At 40.3% G+C, this 23512-nt stretch overlaps 1 protein-coding gene across 1 annotated transcript in view; it reads left to right on the forward strand.

Moving 5' to 3' along the window:
- The window catches only part of PDE7B (phosphodiesterase 7B), a 35921-nt gene that overhangs the window by 11152 nt on the left and 1257 nt on the right, over nt 1-23512 (forward strand). The window contains exons 3-11 of the mRNA XM_009587691.1: nt 4045-4196; nt 5467-5530; nt 7152-7247; nt 8929-9029; nt 10540-10671; nt 16715-16806; nt 17903-18047; nt 20050-20146; nt 23328-23408. Of these exons, the coding sequence (XP_009585986.1) occupies nt 4045-4196; nt 5467-5530; nt 7152-7247; nt 8929-9029; nt 10540-10671; nt 16715-16806; nt 17903-18047; nt 20050-20146; nt 23328-23408 (960 nt within the window). The remainder of the gene's footprint in view (nt 1-4044; nt 4197-5466; nt 5531-7151; nt 7248-8928; nt 9030-10539; nt 10672-16714; nt 16807-17902; nt 18048-20049; nt 20147-23327; nt 23409-23512) is intronic.

Here is a 23512-nt window from a genome sequence, read left to right on the forward strand (position 1 = left end):
AGTGGGCCGTAGATCATGTTAAGGCGAGCAGATCTGTGTAACTGGAAGAACTTTGTTAGGAGAGAGAAGGCAACCATTGATTCCTGTGGCTTATTAACCTCTTGAGGGCCACGTGCAGTATCCAGACATCATTCATGGACTGATAGTGTGTGTACGTGATGTGGCTGTCAAATTACCCGAGGAAAAATGCAACTACTTTTGCTGCCAGCTGAAACATGTCAGGAGATACTTTGTGAGCTCAGGCCGCCTGTGTTTTTGAAGGTAGAAGTTAAGCTTTGTGAGGAATGCTTATATGGACGCTTCTGTAAATGTGTATGTAATTCATACAATATGCGTATGTGTATGTAATTCATACAATAACTTTGTTCTCTGTACAAAGAAGGGATTCTCCAGCCACTGTGCTAGGCAGTAACTCTACAGGATATGAGAATGTGCATCTTTTAAGAGATACAGATGATGCTTTTTTTAGGTAAACAAAACATTCAGAAGTGGCCACAATGATTAAAGATAAACACAGTTCTCAAGGGAAGCTTTATGGGTATAAACAAAAGACATTCTTGTTCGTCTTTCATGTTCATTTCAAAATTGCACATAATTACTAAATCCTTCCCATGTGAGCCCTGCAGCTTGTGTTCTTTAACTAGATAATATATGTTTTAGTACCCATAGTTCCACGATTGAAGTTCAGTGATATCTGCAATGATATTTTTGGTTCATTTACTTGTAATTCAATTTAACCTAATTAGAAATAGCTATCGATAACTCTTTATGTTTCGAAGTCATTATATGACTTGCATCAGGTGTCGTCATCGAAATTTTATATTTACAATTCAAATTGAAATTTACAATTGTTGATAAAGAAGTGGTATGTTCAGCATATTACTGTAAGTCATTCATATAAACCCTTAATTTCATCTTAAAACTGCATCTTGATTCTGTGTTCGCTGGTGGATCTCATATGCTAGGAATGGCTCTTCGCTGCTGGGAGATTCAGGTACGACTGCTGAGCTGAGGCAGAATTTCAGCATTCGCTCTCAGCTGCTTCACGTTTTGCTCTTCTTTTTTAATTGTCCTTTTTCTCTCAATTTCATATGGCTGTGCTTTTCTTTTTTGTATGACACTGATTTTGGGAGGGGAAAGAGAAAATGCCGACGAGATTATAATAGTTTGGGGTGTGTTGTGGTCAGAGAGGGGCATAGTCTTAGTCCAATTTCATGCAAGACACCATCATAATAAGGTAGGTTATTGCGGATGGCATAGTAATCTGTTACGGGTCATAGCAATCATCTGACAAGTCCTGTGATTCATGGACAAATCAATTATTACTGACATGACCTAAAGGACGTGATTTTAACATGAATCCAGAGTTTGCATGTGGATAGACTGCAGTGCGGGATTCAGGCTGTTCTGTCAAGAGCCCAATTTTGAAAATACATTTCCTACTGTTCTCTATCAGTATTATGAACTCCTTCCCTTATGAATGAAAATAAAGGGCAAGAGATTATTGTGGGTAATCTTTTTTGCATAATATATTGTAATACAGTGCTCATCTGAACCAGCAAATCATGTTTCAGAGGCGCTGTCTGCTGATGATTAAATTGCAGTTGAGATCCATGACAACCATATGGAGCAATGTGACAAAGCAGTGGCAACAAGTTTGATGGTTCCATTCAGAAAATATGTTTCACAGTAAGAAATTATTTATTTCAACCTGATGTGTTTGTGGTTTGGTAAGTATTATTTGTGCTACTTACATAATCTGGTAATCCGAAGGATGAAATAACCACTCTTCATAATCCAACGTACAGCTGCTTGTTGGGACTTGGGCCAAACCTTCACCTTCAGATCATCACAGCAACTCTACCTGTGAGTTTTAAAGACAGTTTAGGAGAACATAGATGGTAATTTCAGTCATCTGTCTTTAGCTGAAAAACAGATACTAACTTAGATAAAAATTAGTTAGAGCAACTACTCATTTTTAATGTACAAAAGGGAAGTTTTCCGTACATCAAAATTTAAACTTGTTACCTGAAAGCAGTGACAGTTTGGGGGCAAAGATGGAATTAGGAAAGTTGGGAAGTCGAGAAACAGCTGACACAAGTTAAAAAAGTGAATTAATTTTAAGAGTGTTTTGTTATCCAGGAATTAAACTGAACGCCAGCCACTTCTTAGCAGCACTACATAAACGAAAAGAAATGCGAAAACAAGTCTACCGGTTCCTCCACATGTCACTGTCACTGGGTAACTGTTAGCACCTACGTTAGTCACTCCTTCACCGGGCCATGAAATTGTTCCAGCTTTTAAAATGTGTGAGAGAATTAAGGCAGGTGCTGACACATAATAAATGAAAATCTAACCTTCAGGCTGGTACAGTAGTGACATTGTTACTGTTTACATTCTTGAAAACACATGGCTTGTCAAGTTGCAATAAAATTATTTTGTGCTTTTATATTATTAAAACTCGGTGGGGTCTTTGGGCTGGCCAGGAGAAGTGTGAGACTTACAGGTCTAAGAAAACATATTAATTATTGGTACTCACTATGTAAGTATGTAATTTTTTTGTTGTTACTGACTTTGTGTCGCTCAATAGCTGTTGAATTACTTAAGGGAGAAACTTGCTACAGAAGGTGGTCGCACATCTGCTGTTGGAGAAATAAAATACTGAACCATCTACGATCCAAAAAAACCTTAATTACTTCTCCGAAAAACCTCTCAGAATAATACTACTCATAAAAACAGCATACAAAGTCATATTTTAATTTCACAGCAGAACAAACGCTCAGCATTTTTGCATAAAAAGAAATAGCAGGCTAAAGAGAGTCATCTTCAGTCTATGGATATTTTTCCTGAGCTCTTTTTTAAACCTGAAATCCAGTGAATTGCTATGCAACTTCTTACCTCAAGCAATCATTACTATTCTCTAGAAGGAGTGCTTAATCTTCGGTTTCTTACAAGGTTAAGAATAAAACTGTGTTGAATCTTACTACCTTCAAACAACTGTCCGGTTTCTGTCCTCCCTTTTTCCGAAACTTATACCAGACAGCAAAATGAAAACATCACAACTGTACGAGAGGTTCTGTTAAAAGTTCAGATGACATTACCTAAGTCATTATCAGTTTTAGGAAGCCTGCATATTATTCTTACTAACAGTAAGGTAATTTAATTAATTACTTATTTAATTACTGTATGAAAACTGCCTTGGTTTTTGTGTCACATTTAGCCCTATATGAAAGTCTCCTAATACAGCATTAGGGAATTAGAATTACCATGGTACCGAGTGAAAAGAACATACTCTGTTGTGTAACCAGGAATGCATGTATTGCTTGAATATACTTGCTTTCCTAATTGTAGAACTAAAATATTTTCTTCACTTATGATGTGCCTTAATACGTAGGAAAGACAGCAGATAATACAATAGGATTATTAACCTATTCTTACTTCTTTCTCTCTTTTCTCTCATTTTCCAAAAGTGGGTCATACATTTGTGCTTTCAAACTGTATTTTGAGGTCTCTTTTGGTATCAGTTTTTTGGTTTTATATCCAAGATCACTTTGTATGCTAGTGCTATGCCATTTTAATATATTCCAGTGACACTCCTGTGACGTAGCAAGGTAATGCTATTTTCAATTGTACAAGTAGGGAACAGAGGCACGGAAGAGTAAGAGCAGCTTTCCCATGCCTAACTCTGCCTAGTCATTTAGGCTCCCTCTAGACACCTACAGTTAGGTGATATATCACCCCCCCAGTGACTTAGCCCAGGTCACATTGAAGTCTGTGGCAGGCAGTGTACTGAACCGAGATCTTCCAAGTCCTTCGTTAGTGCTCTTTTTACTGGAACGTATTTCCTTTCTGAAATAAACAAATACATTAAGCTGAAGTATAGGGATTTGAATACTGCTCCTTCACGTGGATTGGCAAGAAGCATAAACTTCATGATTTTTTGTATCACTATTTTGAAGTTTTTGCTATTCCTCTAATTAAATAATTGAGAATGTCCTCCTTCATCTTGGGTTTCATGGTTTCTGTACTGATTGCTTTTCACAGATACTACACTCTCAGGGGAAATCGGCACCAAGAAAAAAGTGAAAAGACTGTTAAGTTTCCAGCGGTATTTCCATGCATCCCGGTTACTGCGTGGAATTGTACCACAAGCCTCTCTGTATCTACTGGATGAGGACTACCTTGGGCAAGCAAGGGTAAGATGGGTCTCCAGATCTCCATTTCTTTTAATAATATTCCAGAGTGTGTCAGTTTTGTTTCGGTGTTCAGATAAACAAATGTATGGCTGATCTTTATTAAATGACCCACGTTACTTGCCTGCCTCACAGCAAACAGACTGTCCATTCCTCTTTTACGGTTACAGCTTTAAAGGCTTAGTCTCAAAGCAACAAGAAGATGTCTAAATCTATTCAGCATTTTCAGATTCTGTCAACTGAAATTATAATCTGGATTTATTAAAGGATGAAGGATCCCTGGCTGAGTTACTGATTTAAAACAGTGCAGCCTCGACACAGGATTTAGTTCATCCGCTTGAAAAAAGACAGCTGTCTCTTAACTGGTATGGAGCAGCTCTTAGGCAACCCACAATAGCTCTCCATAATGGCAAAGGGTAGGAAACAGGGAACATTCATGGCAACGAACTTCACAATAATCAAAACATAATTCTCTTATTTTGCAGCTCTTATACTTGCTTTGAATGATATTTTCTAACAAAACTTGCACAACTGATGGCATTGGGATTACGTGCCTAGGCAATTTTTATTCTTTGCAAGAGAAGATTACATGCCAGGTGTTACAAAGTAGTTAAGAATCCAGAACTGGTTTGAATATAGACTAAGCGATGGGAGTGAACGCACATTTCATTCACACATACACCATTGTAGGTCATACAGTTAGTCCAGACTCAGTCTCCTGATGGAACTGATGTGGCTGTAAAAACACTGTATATGGTGGTAATGATGGATTCTTCCGCGTGGCTGAGTGGGCTTCACAGAAGCACTGTATCTAAGTTTATAAAAGCTATTCCTGTGTATTGGTTTGTTTAGCGAAATGTAACTCATTCACCATGAGAGCTAAGATTGTGTTTTACTGTAATAAAAACCTAAGAGAATTTGTACTGAATTGATTTTGGGACATGAAAGAACAATAAAAAAGTTGTGCAGTAAAAGGGAATATTTTCATAATATTTTGTTTTATATTATTACATGATTTGAGCTCCATTTACAAGGTATTTTTAGTGTCAAGTTCAAAACCTCCTCAGTTAAAAGTGCAAGTGGTATTTTACACAGTATAGCTAAATTTGGTTCCTGATGTCTGATATTTCAAATACATCTCTCCAGCTTTCCCGAACAAAACTTTAAAGCTGCAGCAACCAATCCTGTGATTGATTAATGTGGAATAATAATTTAAATCTGCTTTACAGTTTGACATACCAGTCATTTGCCTTTTCATATTTGTTTTTTCTAGCATATGCTATCCAAAGTGGGAATGTGGGATTTTGACATTTTCTTGTTTGACCGCTTGACAAATGGTAAGTAATTTTTAAAAAGTTTTTATTTTAGTATCTCTCATATGTATTTCTATTCTAAAAATCCCTAATTAATTAATTGCTAAACGTTTCCAGTTTAAATTACTGAAGAGAAATCGGACACAGTTAACTTCTCTTAAAATCATATCCTTGAACATTTTCAGGCTTTTCCCAGAACATTCACAACTGTAGGATAATGTTTAAAGTGTGGGTTTGTATTAATCTGATCTCCTACATTTCTTATGGTCACCTTTTCAAGGAGGTGTTCCAGTTTCCTTTACCTGAGAAATTCCAAAGGTACTTCAAATATACCTGTTAGATACATTGGTCAGTAAGTCCAGACCTCCATAATCAGACGATTTCTATCAACCTGAAATACCTTTAACTGAAGACACCCTTGCTTCTGTTCAGCAGTAAAAGTTAGGAAATTCATTAAGACAGTCAAAATCTGTGAAACATTTTGTCTAAATATATGCCTGTAACACCACACACACACTAATGTCTAGGCAATACCTCTTGGTCAAGTAACTGCTGAAGAGGGTCACAATCACACCTTTCTCCTTTCTGTATTGCTCATAGGAATGATGAGATACCTCATTCCTCACCCCCAATCTAATTAGGTTTGGCTGGGGCAGAAGGCATAGGAAAAAGTCGGTTTAGAGGGTAATTCAGCTGAGTGACAGGCAGTGAAGAGTTGAAAGACTGCAAATGGCAAGGGAAGCAAAAGCATAATTCTTCTAAATTACCTTTCTGCGCCCCTCAGTAGTCAAGGCCAAATAAGTTTCCATGTCCTCTTCGTACATATATTTATCTTCTTTCCTGAGTTACATTAAATAAGAAAAGACTCCCTTCAAACATTGTTTATACATTGTATGGGTTGGTTAGTTTGGGGTTTTTTTCCTAACTTTTCTGGAAACATTGCTGCTGAATTACGTAGTGCAAACTTTTTTAAATATGTGGGTATGTATAGTTGATCGTATAATACTAGTTAGGCTCAATTTTGCCGGGGTTCCCAGTACTGGATTCACAGTAAGGCCAGCGTAACATTACAGTGGGACTTGAGACCATAAATGCTGCAACTCTTTTCCTGTCTGCATCATCATTATGAGATGCAATTGTAGCTGAGCTAGGTACATGGGTTAATTACATGTTTGTACAGCCATGTGTAAACTAAAAAATATAATTACAAACTACTGATTTCTCAGTAATTAATTAATTAGTGTACAGTATGGCAAACTGAAGTGGCAGAAAAGCCATTCTCGTTTCTGGAGGGAGACCTGAATTATGAAGATGATGTGGTTCTCAAACAAGCCTGTCAACAGATTTCCAGTTAAAACCGTATCAATTCACCTTCTGAGTCATGCTGAAACAGCAAACGTGACTTTATGGCATCTAGACACAAGAATGGCACTCCACTGGTACAGCCATACCATCAAATCTTGATTATATTAGGAGTAATTTATATAAGCTACTTTTGAGTATATGAGTGTCATCTAAGCTCATATGATAGGAGGTAAGGTGATAGGAGCTGACTAATAGTTAGGAAATTACCAAGATTTTTAGTCTTGCTTTGTTAGTAACTACACGTTAAGGGAGTCTAAGAGTTGTTCCTTTCTGCTTTTAGGAAACAGTCTCGTAACACTGCTTTGTCACCTCTTCAATGTGCATGGACTTATTCACCATTTCCAGTTAGATATGGTTACATTACACAGGTTTTTAGGTAAGTGCTCACCTCAAAGCCATCTTTAAATGCAGTTTACAGCTTAAGTAGGGCATCAAAGAAGGCACTGGCTTGGTCTGCGTATCTATGTAAAATCATGATGTTGTTGCAAATATTTCAGTAAAACGCTTCTGTGATATATATTAGCATACGATTTACAGGCACTCGGGTACTTGATTCAGTACCTATTAAGTCAATGGAGGGACTTCAAAAGGCTCTGCATTGGGCTGAAGCATCCCAGTACCACAATTGCACTGGTGATTTAAAAAAAAGTATGCCGTGCAGAGATGTGGCCGGCCGAGTAGGCCCACACAGACAGACGGACATTGCAGAACCTACCCATGCACAGTACAATTGTGGTGCAGTGTCATTATTTTAGTGACTAATAGACCACTGAGACCCAGGGCAGTTAAAAGCTTATGTGCAAAATTTAACAAATTATATCAAGCTGTCTGCACTGAATAGTGTTGATGAAAGCCCCTGCTGCTGTTACTGCCAACAGAAATATTAGCCCCATGCTGTCAGTGAACCAAAAGAAGAAATTGGCCAAAATCAATTACTTTTTGCATCATGTTTTGAATGCAGCTGAATGCCCGTTTGTTAGGCTGTCAGACGGAGTTTCAAAGGCAAGGTCTCTTCTTTAAGACTGCGTAATTGTCGCTTCTGGAACGCATTCCTCTGGTGTGGAGACAGACAAAATCTCCCTGCCGATTCTGACTCCCGTGGGCGGCCGAGAAGTGGACGCTCGGGTAATTAGAGCTAGCGGTACTCAGGGTTTAAAGGATTACCCACTGTACCTTCAAATGCTTGTGGAGCTGGAAACAAACTGAAGGCTAGGACTTTCTTTGGCGTTCCCCATGCTGGAGGAGAGTGCCATGGGGAATTTGCCCGTTACCTTTCTGTTTGATTAATTTGACAGTGTCGAGCGGAGTGCTTTGGGCAAAGTCATGTGCGGCTTCCACTATTCACGTGGTGTTGCCCCAAGACCACCTAATGGTGCAGGCACTGCTGCAAGGAACAGATGGGTGTGAAGCACACACCTCGATGATTTTCTGTGCGAGCGAAAGCTGAGAGTTAAAAGGTTGTCGCTCCGTCTTCCAGCTGGACCAGCTCCAGCACTACACGCTGAAACAAGAGGGACTGGTATTTTAAAATGGACGCATAGACGTGACTAAAATTATCACAGAAGATTTTGCTCCGAATACCCCAATGCTTTATCTTTTGATTCTCTCTCTGGAGGATGGAGGAATGCCTATGACCATTGCTAACAAATGATGCCAGGATATCAGGGCCTCACCCCCTGCTGCTGTAAAATAGGTGGTACTGCCTTAATGACATTACTCCCTTATGACAGCAGCGTAAATAATTACACTCTGTTGTGGATAAATTTGCCTCTCTTCCTTATTTATTTTACTCCTGAATGAGAGCCTTCACTAAGACAAGAAAGAGTTGATTTATGAACTAGACCCAGTATATGCCCTTGGGCCTCACAAATCCTTTCATGCATTTTTTCTCTAAAGGTATCCCAATAAGAGCACCAGTCTAAGTAAGCTACAGGTATTTGAAGAAACTCCTTAGGCAGCTGACTGTAAAACCTCAAACTGTATTTTAAATCCAGTTCCCACTTGTGGCCGTGGCATTCAGAGACAAAAGGATCTTTATTTTCTGTTTTGGTTCCCAGTTATGGTTCAAGAAGATTACCATAGCCAAAACCCATACCACAATGCTGTCCATGCTGCTGATGTCACACAAGCTATGCACTGCTATCTGAGGGAGCCCAAGGTAATGACAACCTTTCACACTGATGTTGCTTTCAGATAATTCTCAATTTGTTTTTCCCAGCATTGACAAAAAAACCCCAAAAATATTTTTAGATAGCGGAAAATGATTGCGTACTTGGAAGTCAGCAACAAGGCAGTAGCAGAGTCAGCTGCAGATTACAGACACTTTAAACAAGCTACTGGAGTCACTTGTCAGCCCACAGGTGACGTATCAAAGTGCTGTCATATGAGTTCCGGCAAGTCTTGCTGTGGCTGTGTGTACCGGCCATCTGCGAGTGGCTGCAGTCCTCCCAGCAAAGCCAGTAGAAGGCAGCGCTTGCCCGTGCCTCAGTCTCTTCAGGGCCCCTCACGTCGATATTTCAAAATACCAAATTTGGCAGTGCAACACCAGAAAAGTGGAAAATGTTCCCTTTGACTGGGTCTGTTGCAAGGGTGTCCTCTGCACGAACGAACAGCAGCTTTTGACGGCTGCAGCAAGCCCTCACAACGTGAGGGTGTGACGTTGCTTTATGTGTTATTGGAAGGCACTGTAATACTGTAATGCTGAGCCACAGCGTAAGAATATAAGTAATCTTTCCTGGCTTGACTTAAATGAAGGGAAGTTCTCCTAGAATTAGCAAATTGTCAGACCAGAATATAGTAATGGTAAGTGAGGACAGGAGCAGGCCCCAGCTTTCCTGTATTTCCATCTCCTGCAAGATCTGCAATTCCCTGCTGTCAAAAAGTGCAGAGGACAGCCAATATCCAGAATCTATACCATACTGCTCTTCATTTCTCATCACAGGATGCTTCTTTCAGCTCATAGACCTGTACTCTGTACAGACTCATCAGGCCGGTAATAACTACTCATGCTCAGAAACAGAAAATGCTAAGACTTCAATTTTTTTTCCCAACAATAACAAAATTTGCTTCTGAATCATAAGCTGTATAGTAGAAAAAAATCTGGGCAGGTTTTCAGATTTGGATGTCTGAAGTTAGAAAGGTAAATTATGTTCTCTAATAAAATCCCTATATTTGAACTGAGATATCTAACAGCCAAGTTTGAAATTTCAAAAGTTTATAAACTCTGCATTTTACAGCACAGTGCTGTGCTAGAAAAATGAAGCCTGATGTATTGTTGGTATTACTAAATACTGTGTGAGGCAGAGCCCTTATCATGTATGCTAACGTATGCCAACCTACTAATATACTTACTTACTTTTTAAAACTGAATCTTCTAGACTAAGCTCAAGCACTTCTGTAACAACAATCCTTATGTTGCCATAAACGATAAAGAGATAAGAAGTACAAACTGTAATAAAATGAGTATATAGTCTGATACCTTTATAGATGTTCGTTGAACAGGCACCTTAAAAACGTTGTTCACAAAATTTGTTTTATATTTGACATTTGTGTACTGTCCTACAAAACTGAGCAATGCCATGATGTTAGCCGATTCCTTTAGTTGCCAAAAGACAAAAAAAAAGCGTTTACTCTTCATGTTCTGGTTGTGATTAACATGTGTGATTCAGCTTGCCAACTTCCTCACCCCGTCGGACATCATGCTCGGACTGCTAGCTGCTGCGGCTCATGACGTGGATCACCCAGGGGTCAACCAGCCCTTTCTGATCAAAACTAAACACCACCTTGCCAGCCTGTACCAGGTAAAACTGCTTATCAAGTTGATAATATGTAAAATGGTGTCAAGGAGGGTCTGAGCAATTTGCAGTGAACTTCCATGCCGAAATCTGGCGGTGGAGGGATGTTGATCAAATCAACCTGCACTTCAGAATCTGGACAATTTCGGTTAAGCTCCTCACTGGGTATCTCTTCTTACAGCAAAGCTGATACACATGAGAAAGAAAGTGGAAATGTCAGATGTTGTAGAGGACATTTAAGCCAAATCAGTTGCCTGGTTATTTCTGCTGTAGATCATCTGGGGTAAGGAACTGTGGGTAGGAGATTTAAAATCACGGGGAGGCAATTTGTATTTCATCTTCCTTCAGTGAGCAAGCAAGCAGCAGGCTTGTTCTAAATTGGCGTTGCATTAAAAGAAACTTTTGCTTCATGTGGCTCTAGTAAAATTAAACGATGAATACTGCAATTTAAAAAAAAAATAGAAGATAGAGGAAACCAAGGGAAAAGTTGTACATGCTAAGTATGTAAATGTCCATGCCTGGAGATTTAAAGAAAGAAGTTAAAACAGCCACTGTAGGTCACACCACAGGCTGCCTAGACCAGTATTCTGTTTCTAAGAGCAGCCAGCAAAAGATCTGAGAGAAACGTAAGCCTGGGATAAGTACAGAGCTGTCCTTCACCTGGTAGACATCCTCCCAGCTCTGGCAAGCAGCAGTAGAAGACTCCCTGAAACAAAAACTTCAGTTTACATTGGTAGTTCAGTAACTATCAGCGAACCTATCCTGCCCTGATTTTTGTGGTCCTTTTTGAATGTATTTGTAGTTTTGGCCCATGGCAAGCTCTGGATTTTATCTACAACTGTCTTATGTGTATAATCATGCATGTATACGTGATTATATATGCACATCTCTACTCTTTACGTTATACTTACATATACACGCCGGAGCAATACCGTAAATCATTTTGGTTGCACTAACCGTAATTCATAGCTAACAAAGGGAGATGGTACTGTTTTGTAGCCTTCAGAAGAGTCAACTTTAGCCTTTGTAATAAGGTATCAGAAACAGAATATCCCAAGTTAAAAATTAATTGAATTGAAGAAGCTCACTAATAGCTATGTGTCTTTCTACACATACTTAGCAGATCGAGAGCTGTCATACCCATATGTGTGTGGTGCATTTTGCTCCAGTCTTTTCTAAATGTCAGGCCAGCTGAGTGGGGAGGGAGAAAAGCCAGGGCACTAAGCCAGGGGACTTTGGGAAGGTTATGTTAAGGATCCTTTGAAGAGGAGTGGGTAAAGCCATTCCACAAAAACCTTGGCCCTATGAAAAGGTATAAACAACTCCTTCTCAAATTAATAGTGGGAAACAGTAATATATAATTAGGTTGAAAATTCAGACTAATCTGAAAGAAATGTAGCTAAAATAAAATATTACTATCTTGGAGAGAAGGTTTCTGCTTAGCTAACTGGGCTTGAATATACTTTCAAATGTTGGTTAGAAAAGGCAGTGACAATACATCAAATGCAATCTTTCAACAGCAAATGTGATTTTTAAGTATCCTGTTTAGGGATGTTCACTGGCAAGTTTCACTTACATTATTTTACTGGAAATTGATCCCAGATTGTTTCCGAAGATTTTAGTGGTATACAGTACATGAATGCCAATAAAAATAACAATGCTGGAAAAAAAGTTTTGTTGAAAACATTTTTAGTCAAAAATTTAGATTCAGTCAATAGTCTTTAAAACAATAAATTATATTCTTCTCAAGATTAGTACTTTAACATGTGCTTGAAAATGAAACAAAAAAGTTCTAGGGGTTTTTGTTTTTAAATAGCAGAGCCACAGAACTGCTAGGACTAATCAGAAAAATAATCAAACAAAAGTAAGTTAGTTGTAACATAGTTGGCAGTCATCTGTCACTGAGACAGTAGTAACTGAGACTTAGGGTTATCTGTTTGTGGCATCTCTTTGCTCTTGATTGTTTGTAAATTTAAATTAGAACTTTACATTTGAATCATCTGGAAAAAAAAGGTTTTGCAAAATGAGGTCAGTCAGTATTTGACAAAGATGCAAAGTGTTTGACAGCTTCTGAAGGGCATACATGAGCAGAATCATGTTTCAGGAAGATAGGTGTCACCACCAAGGAGTTCAAAACTCTAAATATTCATTTTCAAATCCACATTTTATGATTCAAGAAATTTTTCTGTAATCTATAGGGTAATTTCCACAAGAGTCTATTGCATGTGAGGCACCATAATTTTCCACAAAAATGTAAGTGCCTCATTCAAGTCTCTAGCATTACTAAGACAGTTGAGAGTGCAAAAGGTGACAGTAGGGACCTGGAGGTCACTTAGCCTCCTGCAAGGAGCACAACAGCATTCCTTGTTATGTGATGCACAACTTCGCTTCTAACTTTCATTGGCCATTAAAATGAAAAATAAAAGTTTTATTCTTGCTTGAATCACTTTTGTAGGTCTCTGTACCTTAAAGATCACAAATAACTCAAATTCTGGTTGATACATTTGGCTTATACAACATTATTTCTGCTTCCTTTGACCGAAAGCAGCATACAATTCAAGGTTGCTCAGCCTGATACAATCCTGCCTTGTATTTATCCAAATCTCCACATCAAACCTAACACCAGAAAAAGTCATACTGCTTTTTTTTTAAAAAAAGAAACTGTATTTTACTGAAAATGATTTATGAATTTCCTTAGAAAACAAATAGCATTGATATAAATAAAATGTTATTTTATAACTTCAGTAATAGAGAGTTGAGATCTATCTTTGCCTGGCTCTTAAATGAAAGATAATAGTTTAGGAGTCTGCAGTGATCACATACATCTGTAGTACAAAACAGGTTTCAGAAATCTATGAAAGAATGCTTTACAACTTTAATGTAGATCTATATAAACTAGAAATAGGAAAATATGTTTTGGGCATCAGTTATGACACTTCTACTTTGCAGTCTTCCTTAAAAGCACCATTTCTAATTAAAGTATCATTTTCAAGTATTTAACATAGTGTAGTTAAACCAATTGGTCGATGACAAGAATGGATGACCAGATAGAAAGAAATTTAGATCGTCCTCCACTCTGAATTAAAATTGAAGTTTTCTCTGCACCTAGTTAATAGGAAGTCTTCCTCTCTTCAAGTTATTATTATTTTCCAAATGCATATGTCAAGTGTGGTGGTTTGAATGGCTCAGGGAAAGTCACATATTGGAGATTTTGTGATAGTCTTAGTGAAAAACCAGGTTTTTTTTCTCACAGTCCTGAAGTCTGTGTTACAGCAATCCGCTAGTTTTAGGCAGTAGATGTGACAGAGGCTTCCTAGCATGCAGCCTTTAAAACAAACCTGTGCTACTCAGTTTTTAAAAAAAATAAAAAGTTAGGGGAAGCAAGCTCTCTGGAAATCAGAGCTGAGAACCCCAGTCTGCAAGGCAGCACATAGACTTTTCCCTGCATAGGTCATCTCCCCACCAGCCTAGGCAATCAGATAGCTCATGGCAATTAGTCTTAATAAGGCAGTAGAGTGTTCCTAGGTGGAATAGCTGACTCTACTAATTGTTGGCAGCAGGTTCAGGGGTTCTGGCTGCTTGCATTTAACAGGGGAGTCATATGACTTCATGCTCAGTTGTCGCTTGTTAACTTGACCTTTCCTTTTTCCTCCTCCATGTGCTTTAAGTGTGGGAAACTAGACAGTGCAGCAGCAGCAGCTTTGATTTAAGTTCTCCCTATAGCAGCAGGCAAAGAGCAGAAAGTTACAGAACTGGAAATACTCTGGGATGGATACCTGAGTTGCTTTTTCCTTTGAGTAACTATTAGTTGGATGCAAGAAAGTTCTTGGATACCCACACACTCAGCCCTGTTCTGGCTGGCCTTCAGCATGGCCAAAGAGCAACTGCATCCATGGAGCGTAATTCCCTGGTTGAGGTAGGTGCTGCTGAAGCAGCTCCTCCCAGCAAGTAATGCCGCTGTGTGGGAAGGGACATGGGGGCACAGGGTGCTCTGAGGGGGATCTCCCCAGTTGGGATGTTTCAAGGGTGCAGTCAGAGCGGGGCCACAGGGACTGTGCACACAGGCACTATCTTAAACAAGTGTAAGCCTTCCCAAAAGCCAAAGGTGACAGTCAGGCAGGGTTTGTCTAATTTACCTTTGGGTAGGAAGATGGTAGCCTGTGGACTTGGGGTGACTGTTGGGACCAGCATTCAGCTCCAAGACTGGGGAGGTGAAAGAAGCAAAAAATGTGTTGTTATGTCCTATTGCGTTCCCTTATTTTTCTTGGTCAGAGTGTAGGGTTGCAAAAGTCCGTCCTGATGTATTTAGGCAAAAGGAGAAGAGGGATATTTAAGTTGGCTAATGAACAGAATTGCTGTCAAAAGTAATTTAGATACTGCATAGCTGATCCCGAGTTCTGAAACTGTCAGCTCTTTCAAGGAAAAGGACTTGGTCTTTGCATGGTTGGAAAGTTTTGGGGTTGGTTGTTTTATTTTTTCCCCCAATATCTGTGATTTCTATTAGGGAAACAAAACAAAACAAAAAAAACCCCAAAAAACTAAAGAAATACCAAAGCAACATATCAGTGATTGTGTGAATTCACAAGCAACAGCACGTGCTGCAGAAAATATTGTAACAGGAAATCAATCCAATTTGCACTCTTACCTTTGCACTAATTTTGAGCACGAAATTTCAAGAAAAATACTGACAAGATGATCAAAATGCAAATTCGGTCTTGGTTACTGGCAAAACTGGCTGTTTCAACCGTCATTAGATATTTAGGATTAGGTAATTAGGATTACAAAGGAGGATGGGGAAGCCTTAAGGAGAAAATACTGTTCAGTCCCTCTTAGAGACGTGGAAGCTGTGCATCACATCCGACAGGAAAGGCAGCACTAGTGCAGCTGCACCTCAGAGCCGTGGGACCGTGCAGAAGGGAGCCAGAGATTAAGAGTGGCCGGAGAGAGAGGGATTCTGACTCTAGTTTCCCAGTTGGCAGTGATGGGATGTAGTCCTTGCTCTGCTACGTGCCCAAAAGGTTTGGTTGTGTTTGGGTGTTTTTTAATCCAGTGCTCATCTACTGCAAAAGGCATAAACTGCCCAAAACAGAGATCAGATCCATAACTCTCCCGAGAGTGTCCCTATTGCTAGGTGACAGTCGTCTCATTCACACTGTGCACGTTGGTGTGGATAACAGAGGACTGTGCCATTCACTGGAGGGGTGCTCTGCTGGGCTGCTTCTCTGCAGCAAGCAGATGCTTTTGTGAATTAGGAGAATTGTGTTAGAGGTTTCTGAACAAGTGACGTTTCTGAGGCATTCAGTGGTATAAAGTACCCTGTGAACTAAACAGGTGATGATTGGCAAATGCATTATGTGTTAGATAGTAATATCAGACACAAGATACCCAATTTGTTGTAATTTACAGACAGCCTAGAAAGCTGGGTTTCTGTTCCGTAGGAATTTTTTCTGACTTAACTTTGGTTCCACTTAGTTGGAAGCAAGCAAACAAAAAGGACTCAAAATTTATTGCAGACTAAGTTGCTGAAGCCTGCAGATGCTCAGTGATACTGATACTCCTCTTGCTTTCACTGAGCAGCTGCAGGCAGCTTCCAGTTCCCTGACTCCACGGGAAATTTAGCAGTTTAGTTTTCTTTTTCTTGTCCACTCTGCATTCAAATTGTGGAAGCTGAGAAGTCAACCTGGGATCAGTAGGAGGTAAAAAAAATGATTTTGCATTCATGCTTTAATTCATTTGTTAAAAAATCTGTTAGAGTGCAAGCTACCTCTCACTCAGATGAGATTAGCTCCTCTGTTCACAGCAGGGCTCAAAAATTGTATAACAACAGGACTCTAGGGCTGACCTTAACTAGGACACCTAGAAGCACAAAGTCCTTAACTTTAGAAATCCAGACCAATTCCTCAAATCCAAAAGTTGGCTAAAAAGCACACATTTTAGGCTCATGTTAAAGCACTTCCAACCAGCTCTAGGCATCATGATATGGCAAATCTCTATCTGTACCATGGATGCTTGCCTAATCCTTGAATTTATTCCTTTTATTCCTCCCTAGAATGTTTCAGTGCTAGAAAATCATCACTGGCGATCTACGATAGGTATGCTTCGAGAGTCCCAGCTCCTCGCCCATCTGCCCAAGGAGGTGACGTAAGTGTCCACTGGAGGAAATGCATCATTGAAACTAGTCCATGGCTTCCATCACTCAAAAGGAGATTGGCAAAGAGGCCTAGGCTTCAGAATAGGCTGAACCTCCTACCCTCACTTGGTGCCAGTATGAAATCATGAGACAAAGTTATACAGCAGAAGTATTTTCTAAGACTTTGCCACTTCTGCAGCACAGGAATGGCCACTGTCAGCGCTGGGAACGCTGGGAGCCCCAGTAGGAATGAACAACCTCAGATTCATTGTTGGCATTTTTCGTTTTACATAGCACCAACCAAATCTGGAAAGATTTAGTGATTAAAAAGCATGAAATAGAGAGAAAAATGAAGGAGTTGGTCGAGTAGCATTGTGACTGCTCAGGACTTCCACACCTGACTGAGGACGTGTGTGGTTCAGTCTTCACTGTGTTTTTGGGTGAAGCACAAAAAAAAAAAAAAAACCCACAACCAAAAAACAACCAACAAAACACAAAACAGCAACATGAGCATCTCTGTCAAATTGATGCTAACTTTTTACCTGCTGGTTTTGTGCAGTGTTACTCCCAGCAAGGAATGGAGATTGAGCCAATGAACAGCCTGCAATACTAAGTTTTAATCACAAGTGACCTTACCAAGAATATAAACAAGTTACCTGGAAGCAATAAGCTCCATAGCCCTCCAGAAATCCTTTGCATCAGACCAACAACTTCAGTCCTACTTCAAAGGACTTCAGTCCTTTACAACTTCAACTGCAACTTTAAAGTTGCTGTACTCAGCACCCAGCTCTAAGCAGCTGAAGTAAGATGTGAGCATTTTTTTAGATGCATCGTGCTGCTGTTTTGGTTTTTTTACTTTCCTAGCACTTTTCAGAACCACCTATGCCAACAAGCTTTTTCTTACTATATTATCTATTCCTCCTGAACCCATTTAGGCAGCTAGAACAGTTGTACCCTGCAAACCCCAGCAGAGACTGACCAAACAGATCAGGCTGGATCCATAAAGAAGGAGGAGGCTTTATGCTAGCTATGATCCGTAGCAGGTTGCTTTGAGCTATTAACGTTCAATGGTTCCATGATTGAAGGGGCTTATTTTCCTTATTGCAGACAGGACATCGAGCAGCAGTTGGGCTCCCTGATTTTGGCAACAGACATCAACAGGCAGAATGAGTTTTTGATCCGTCTGAAATCTCACCTTGACAATCAGGATTTGAGGCTGGAGGATGCACAAGACAGACATTTTATGCTTCAGGTAACTTCAAAAATTATTTTTCCACTATTGTATTTTATTCAAGTCACAGTATTTCCTAGTATATGTCAGAACATACGATAGTGTGTCTGGACATCAGTGTCTCGTTCCTCATCACCATAAACACTTTGCTTCAGCCACCTGCTATGCCAGGCAAGCATAAGGTGCCTCCAGTATTTCCTTATGTAATTTCCTTGAATTAAAAAGCTGTGAATGCAACAGATACAGGAGAGTGTCAAATGCTGAGAAATTAAGATAAGCTATTAATTATTTTATTTCCAGACCACTCCGTCTCTTGCCAGGTAATGCTTCGATTATATTTTCTCTTCTGGCAAACGTTGCTTCACCGGTGTTATTTCCTAGCACCGTGCAGGAGAGCCCCCTTGTCAGTGTTCTCTCCAAGAGAGCCTGACATCAGGTGCCCAAGTCCCGTCCCTGTGATGGATGTTCAGAAACTGCCTCTGCAGAGACAGCTGTTGCCATGGCAGCAGGTGCTTCTCTAGTGGATCTGCCCAGATAATGAAGAAACCATGTTTTATTTAAAAATCAAATAGATTCAAACTGGTTCTTCCAGCTAAGCTGGAGTCATTAACAGGCTCTTCAGAATAAACCTCTACCTATTAAAGCATTATTGTGATTAAAAAGTAGCTGCATATACACGCTTCTCTGGAGAAATGACATCAATTTCACTCTTAAATACATAAAGGAGTTTAAGTAATCGTTATCATCAGTAAAACAAACATCTACATGTTATCACTTTGTCGAGGTTACAGGAAAGGTGACAGTTGCAAGGAAAGAAGTGCTGACCTGTTAACTCCTCTTCCCCCCTCCACTAGCGTGGGAAATGTAGTAATCTGCTCGCCTGATCTCCATCAGATATGGTCTTCTGTCAGATTCCTGCATGGACCATGCAGGGCAGGGTGATGGGCTTATCATATTTCTAGACAGATTAGGCAAGAAAGTTGTGCAAATGCCAGAGGTACAGGGATTACAGATCTCAACTATGGCAAAAAGTTTCTTATGAGCCTTCTTGAAGATAGGAACTAGGGCACAGATATGGTGAGATTTATTTATCTGGCGGATTAGCTGTGGAAGAAGAAAAGAAAAAAAAATATCAAGAAGTCTTGATTGATCAGGATAAGTTAAAGAATGTTTGAAAGATCCTTGTAATAGACAGTAACATTAAGGCTAATCAATTTAATCCAGAGAGAAAAGTGACCTGGAGACTTCCCTCCTCCAGTTTACAAGTCTGAAATGATACAGGAAATATTTCTGTTTTCCTGCCGGGTGCCAGAATGATTTCTGACCTCTGTCAGGCTAACTGACTGTGTTCAATCTGTGAAGAGATGAGGCACATGACATCTTGTTCCAAGGCAGTAAGGCAGACAGACTATTACATGGTTTACTTTCCTGAAGCAGTTACTTGATTTTAAAAACTTCTTGCCCTCCTGTACTCATTCCCCTGCAAAGCACTTAGAAGTACTAGTTAACTAAGTGAAACCAAGCCGGGGCAGTGCGGAGAGCCCTGTGCTTAGCTTTGTAAACAAAAATATGCAGACATTAAGATGAAGTGTAACTGAAGTGAGATGCAAGGTCACTCACTGAGACCGCAGAGAAATGATGCCCAAATAGTCGTACACCAGCTTGGCTCTTCCCTTCCTTGTCATCAGCCACGGATGCTGAGCCAGGCAGTCAGCAGGAGCCAGCCTGAGGCTTTTGTTGGCTTATTCCTTGCAAGGAATATCCAAAAGACTTTGCAGCCTTGGAATTTGGCCCTCCTCTTGTTCTCACTGTGGTAAAGCGGAGGGCTGAATGAAAGTTTTGTTTGCAGCTTAAATAAATGCTCTTTCCTCAAAAGGCGTATTTGGGTGAGGCTGTCTCTAAAAGGTGATCTTAACCTTTCCCAACATCGCTGGTGAGGCCTGGGATGGCTGCAGATTTGCTGCTGAAGCACTGCTAGACAATAATTTCTTTTCTCACTGCTACTTATCTTCTTTGCTTTCAGATTGCACTCAAGTGTGCTGACATTTGCAACCCTTGCCGGCTCTGGGATCTGAGCAAACAGTGGAGCGAACGGGTCTGCGAAGAGTTTTACCGGCAAGGTCAGCCCCTTCGCACGCGGTGGTCCCCTTCCACCTCGGCCTTCCAGGCTTTTTGTGTGGCGAGACAGAGGTAGCATTCAGCCTACCCAGCTTGCCTTGAAATCTCCCTCAAGAGCGAGCTGTTGAAGAGATACTCTGCCTCATTTGAAAAGTGGGAAGGGGTAGAAGAGCAGCAAGTGTTTCTTTTCCCTCGCTGCTCCTGTAGCAGCGCCAGGCAGGAGGGAGGGCTCTGCTGTGCCTCAGCGCTTGAATTCGGCTGGAGAGCCCATGGCTGGATTCTTCTCTGAGAACCCTCCAGTCACCATTAGCTCTTCTGAGCTGGAACAGCGCCAGGGCTACTCTGCACCAAAATCCTACCGCTGTCCACTGTGCTGTATCTCGCTTTTCACGTTCCCTCTACAACTCCGATGGGAGCCCTACCCTCACTGTTTCCCAAATATGACACATTCTTCTGCCTACAAATGCAGAGAAAGGGTTCAAACGCACTTCCCAGCACGCTGTTGAACGGGCCAAAGCAGGCAAGCCAAAGCTCAGCTAGGACCTATTGCGAGTGTTTTCAAACCCCTGCAGAGAGCACAGAGCCAGCAGGGCTTTTTTTGAAACACAGTAATTACACCATTTGGCTCTATCTGCATAGGCAAGGTCATGCTGTGCTACAACACAGGGTGCAGCAGAGTTCAATCACTGCTAAATTCTTTGTTCAGAGCATCCTGAGAGCTAAAGACAAGTGGTACAAACACTGGAAGAGCACACAATGAAGTTCTCAATTCATTTAAAATTCCACACTACAAAATTAAGCCACGTCCAAGCTGGTACCTGGTACAGTTAGTCCCTAACAAGGACAAATAGGTCAGCAAGTTAATTTTCAGCCAATGTCAGTTTAAGCTGGTGAAATGTCTTTGACTTTGATGCTTTTGAAGTGACATAAGCAGCTTGTCAGATGCAGATTTATTTAGTCAGGTGTATAGTCAAGGCATAATCAATATCCAGCTCGTGAGGACAGGGCCCCAGTTGTGCGATACCTCACCTTTAGTGTATTGAGGGACCATGCTGAGAAAGACGGCACTCAACTTTTATAAACGTAAGCTTTCCCCAAGACTCAAGATTTATTAGTATAATGTCTAAAATATACCTCTGAAAGTGGACACTGGAGCATACGAGACCAGTTAGAAGTGTAACAGGGAGAAAAAGAGCATTTCATGTGGGAGAATATACAGAAACTGTGGTCCGACTGTCACTGGTAGCTGTATAATTCTGGTAAGTGATACAAAAAACAATATTACGTATCATGTATTTAGATACCATTATCACTTTAAAATGTTATTGTAGACCTCTCTACCCCCTTACACACAATGCTGGGGCTTGAAGCTTTTTTTTTTTTTTTAGCATTTGAAAACCGTATCTTTCACGTTTTGATTTTTAACTGTAGATGAGACAGATAATCCCACAGTTTGTGCCTTGTTTAATCTTCCTTCTGAAATGCATACAAAGTTTGAACATTTTTGTACCAAACATTTCTAATGTTATTTTAATAGACTGAGATCTTGATCTTCCAATCATCTGGTGCATCTACACTACATCTATTAGCAAACAAAATATACAACTCAGGTACGTTTCCGGGAGCACCTGATGCTTACAGCAGCTCCTAACATGAACCTTTCCTAGAAAAATACTTCAACTTGTTCTTGAATGGGCATTTTAAAAGTCAAATAGGAACACAGGGTAAATAATGGAACTTGATTTGTTTATATAAAACTGGAACTGGCAAGAAACAAGTTGCAAGAAAATGGCTAATGTTTAAGTAATATTAATAAATCTAATGGACAAAGTATTATTGCCTGAGGGCAAGTGTGCAGCTTAGCTTGCACACAGCTAGTCTCCCTTCCCTCCCATACTGAAGATAGGAAAGGGTAACTCATGCAGTAACCAAGACCGTACCCTGGCAGTGTCTCAGAGAAGGCTAAAAATCACAAAGGATGAACGTGTTGCACTCACAGACAGAGTGTTTGTTTAAAAAAAAAAACAACCAAAACCCTTGTATCCAGCTGGCCTGTGGTCCTCTGTGACCATACACGTGATCATTGCTATTGATTATCTTCAAGTGTATAAAAAACATCTCCTGTCTTACCTGTGTACAGAAGACTGTCTTGCGTGACCATTTCTGCATCTGCAGGAATAGTTGCTACTGACTGTTCATAAGCGTCTTCTCAATGCCAAATTTGGTCAATTCTGGAGCAGTCTCAGGTGGCATCTGGAGTGAGCAGATCCCCCACCCAGGCTGTCCTCCAACAATTTGAAACCGACCCGGGGGCCAGTCACAGCAGGAGCTGCCTTGTAGGAGTCTCCAGGGCAGTCCCAGATTTACACCTGGAGACCTCCTGTTCCAATTAGTCAAATACTGTGCTATGAAGGTGGCGAGGAGTGGGGTCAACCACTTTGTTTCAGGTCTGTCTGCTGTCTTGAGTCAGTCCTGTGCAGATGACTCGGGGGACTTCCTGGACCACCCAGGGAATTAGTGATGTAAGTTCAGCGCAGCAGCACAGGCATAGCCCTGATACCCAGCTACACCGCAATTATAAAACAAATTTTTAATTTCATCCTTTTTCCACATTTATAACTTGAATTCCATAGCTCTTGACACATGAACACATGTTGCCCAAGCCCATGCTCTGGCCCTCATTAGTTTGTTAGTGCAGACACAGCTGCAGACTGCCAGGCTCCATCGCACTGCCCTTTAACAGCAATTTCTACATGCACACAGTAGCAGCTCACACTACGATACTAATGGAGATGCATTTCTTTTAAAATACATATTCTGCATTTTTCTCATAGGAAGACATTTGAACACTGAGTAAATGAACTAGAATGTCATAAAAATCTTTCACATGAGAGAATCTATTTTAAAAATTAAGGTCCTCAGAACATGTAAGTGCTCAGATTTAATGTTCATTCAAAAGTCACCTTTCCTTGGAGAGATTTTTCTTTGTGTGCATACTCAGTTTCTCTGATACCTAAAACAAAGTCCAAACAATGAAGGTATTTAGACATTTAACATAGTTGTCATTGGTGCAAGATTCCAGCTGCTCAAATCCACACAGTTGCAGTCACTGTAAGAGTCTGACACAAGTATGGAGAAGAGATTTAAGTGGCAGCAAATTATTTTCTCTTCTTTTTTTTGCAGGTGACCTGGAACAAAAATTTGAACTGGAAATAAGTCCCCTTTGCAATCAGCAGAAGGACACAATACCAAGCATACAGATTGGTAAGTGTTAGTTTCATTCTCCTCTCTCCATGCTTTTCTCAGTATGGCACAAGCTCAAAGAGAAACTTTTCTTTCCCCGCCCCCCCACCCCCACCACCAAACTC

Source organism: Fulmarus glacialis, unplaced genomic scaffold (assembly GCF_000690835.1).
Source record: "Fulmarus glacialis isolate BGI_N327 unplaced genomic scaffold, ASM69083v1 scaffold41941, whole genome shotgun sequence".
NCBI lineage: Eukaryota > Metazoa > Chordata > Aves > Procellariiformes > Procellariidae > Fulmarus > Fulmarus glacialis.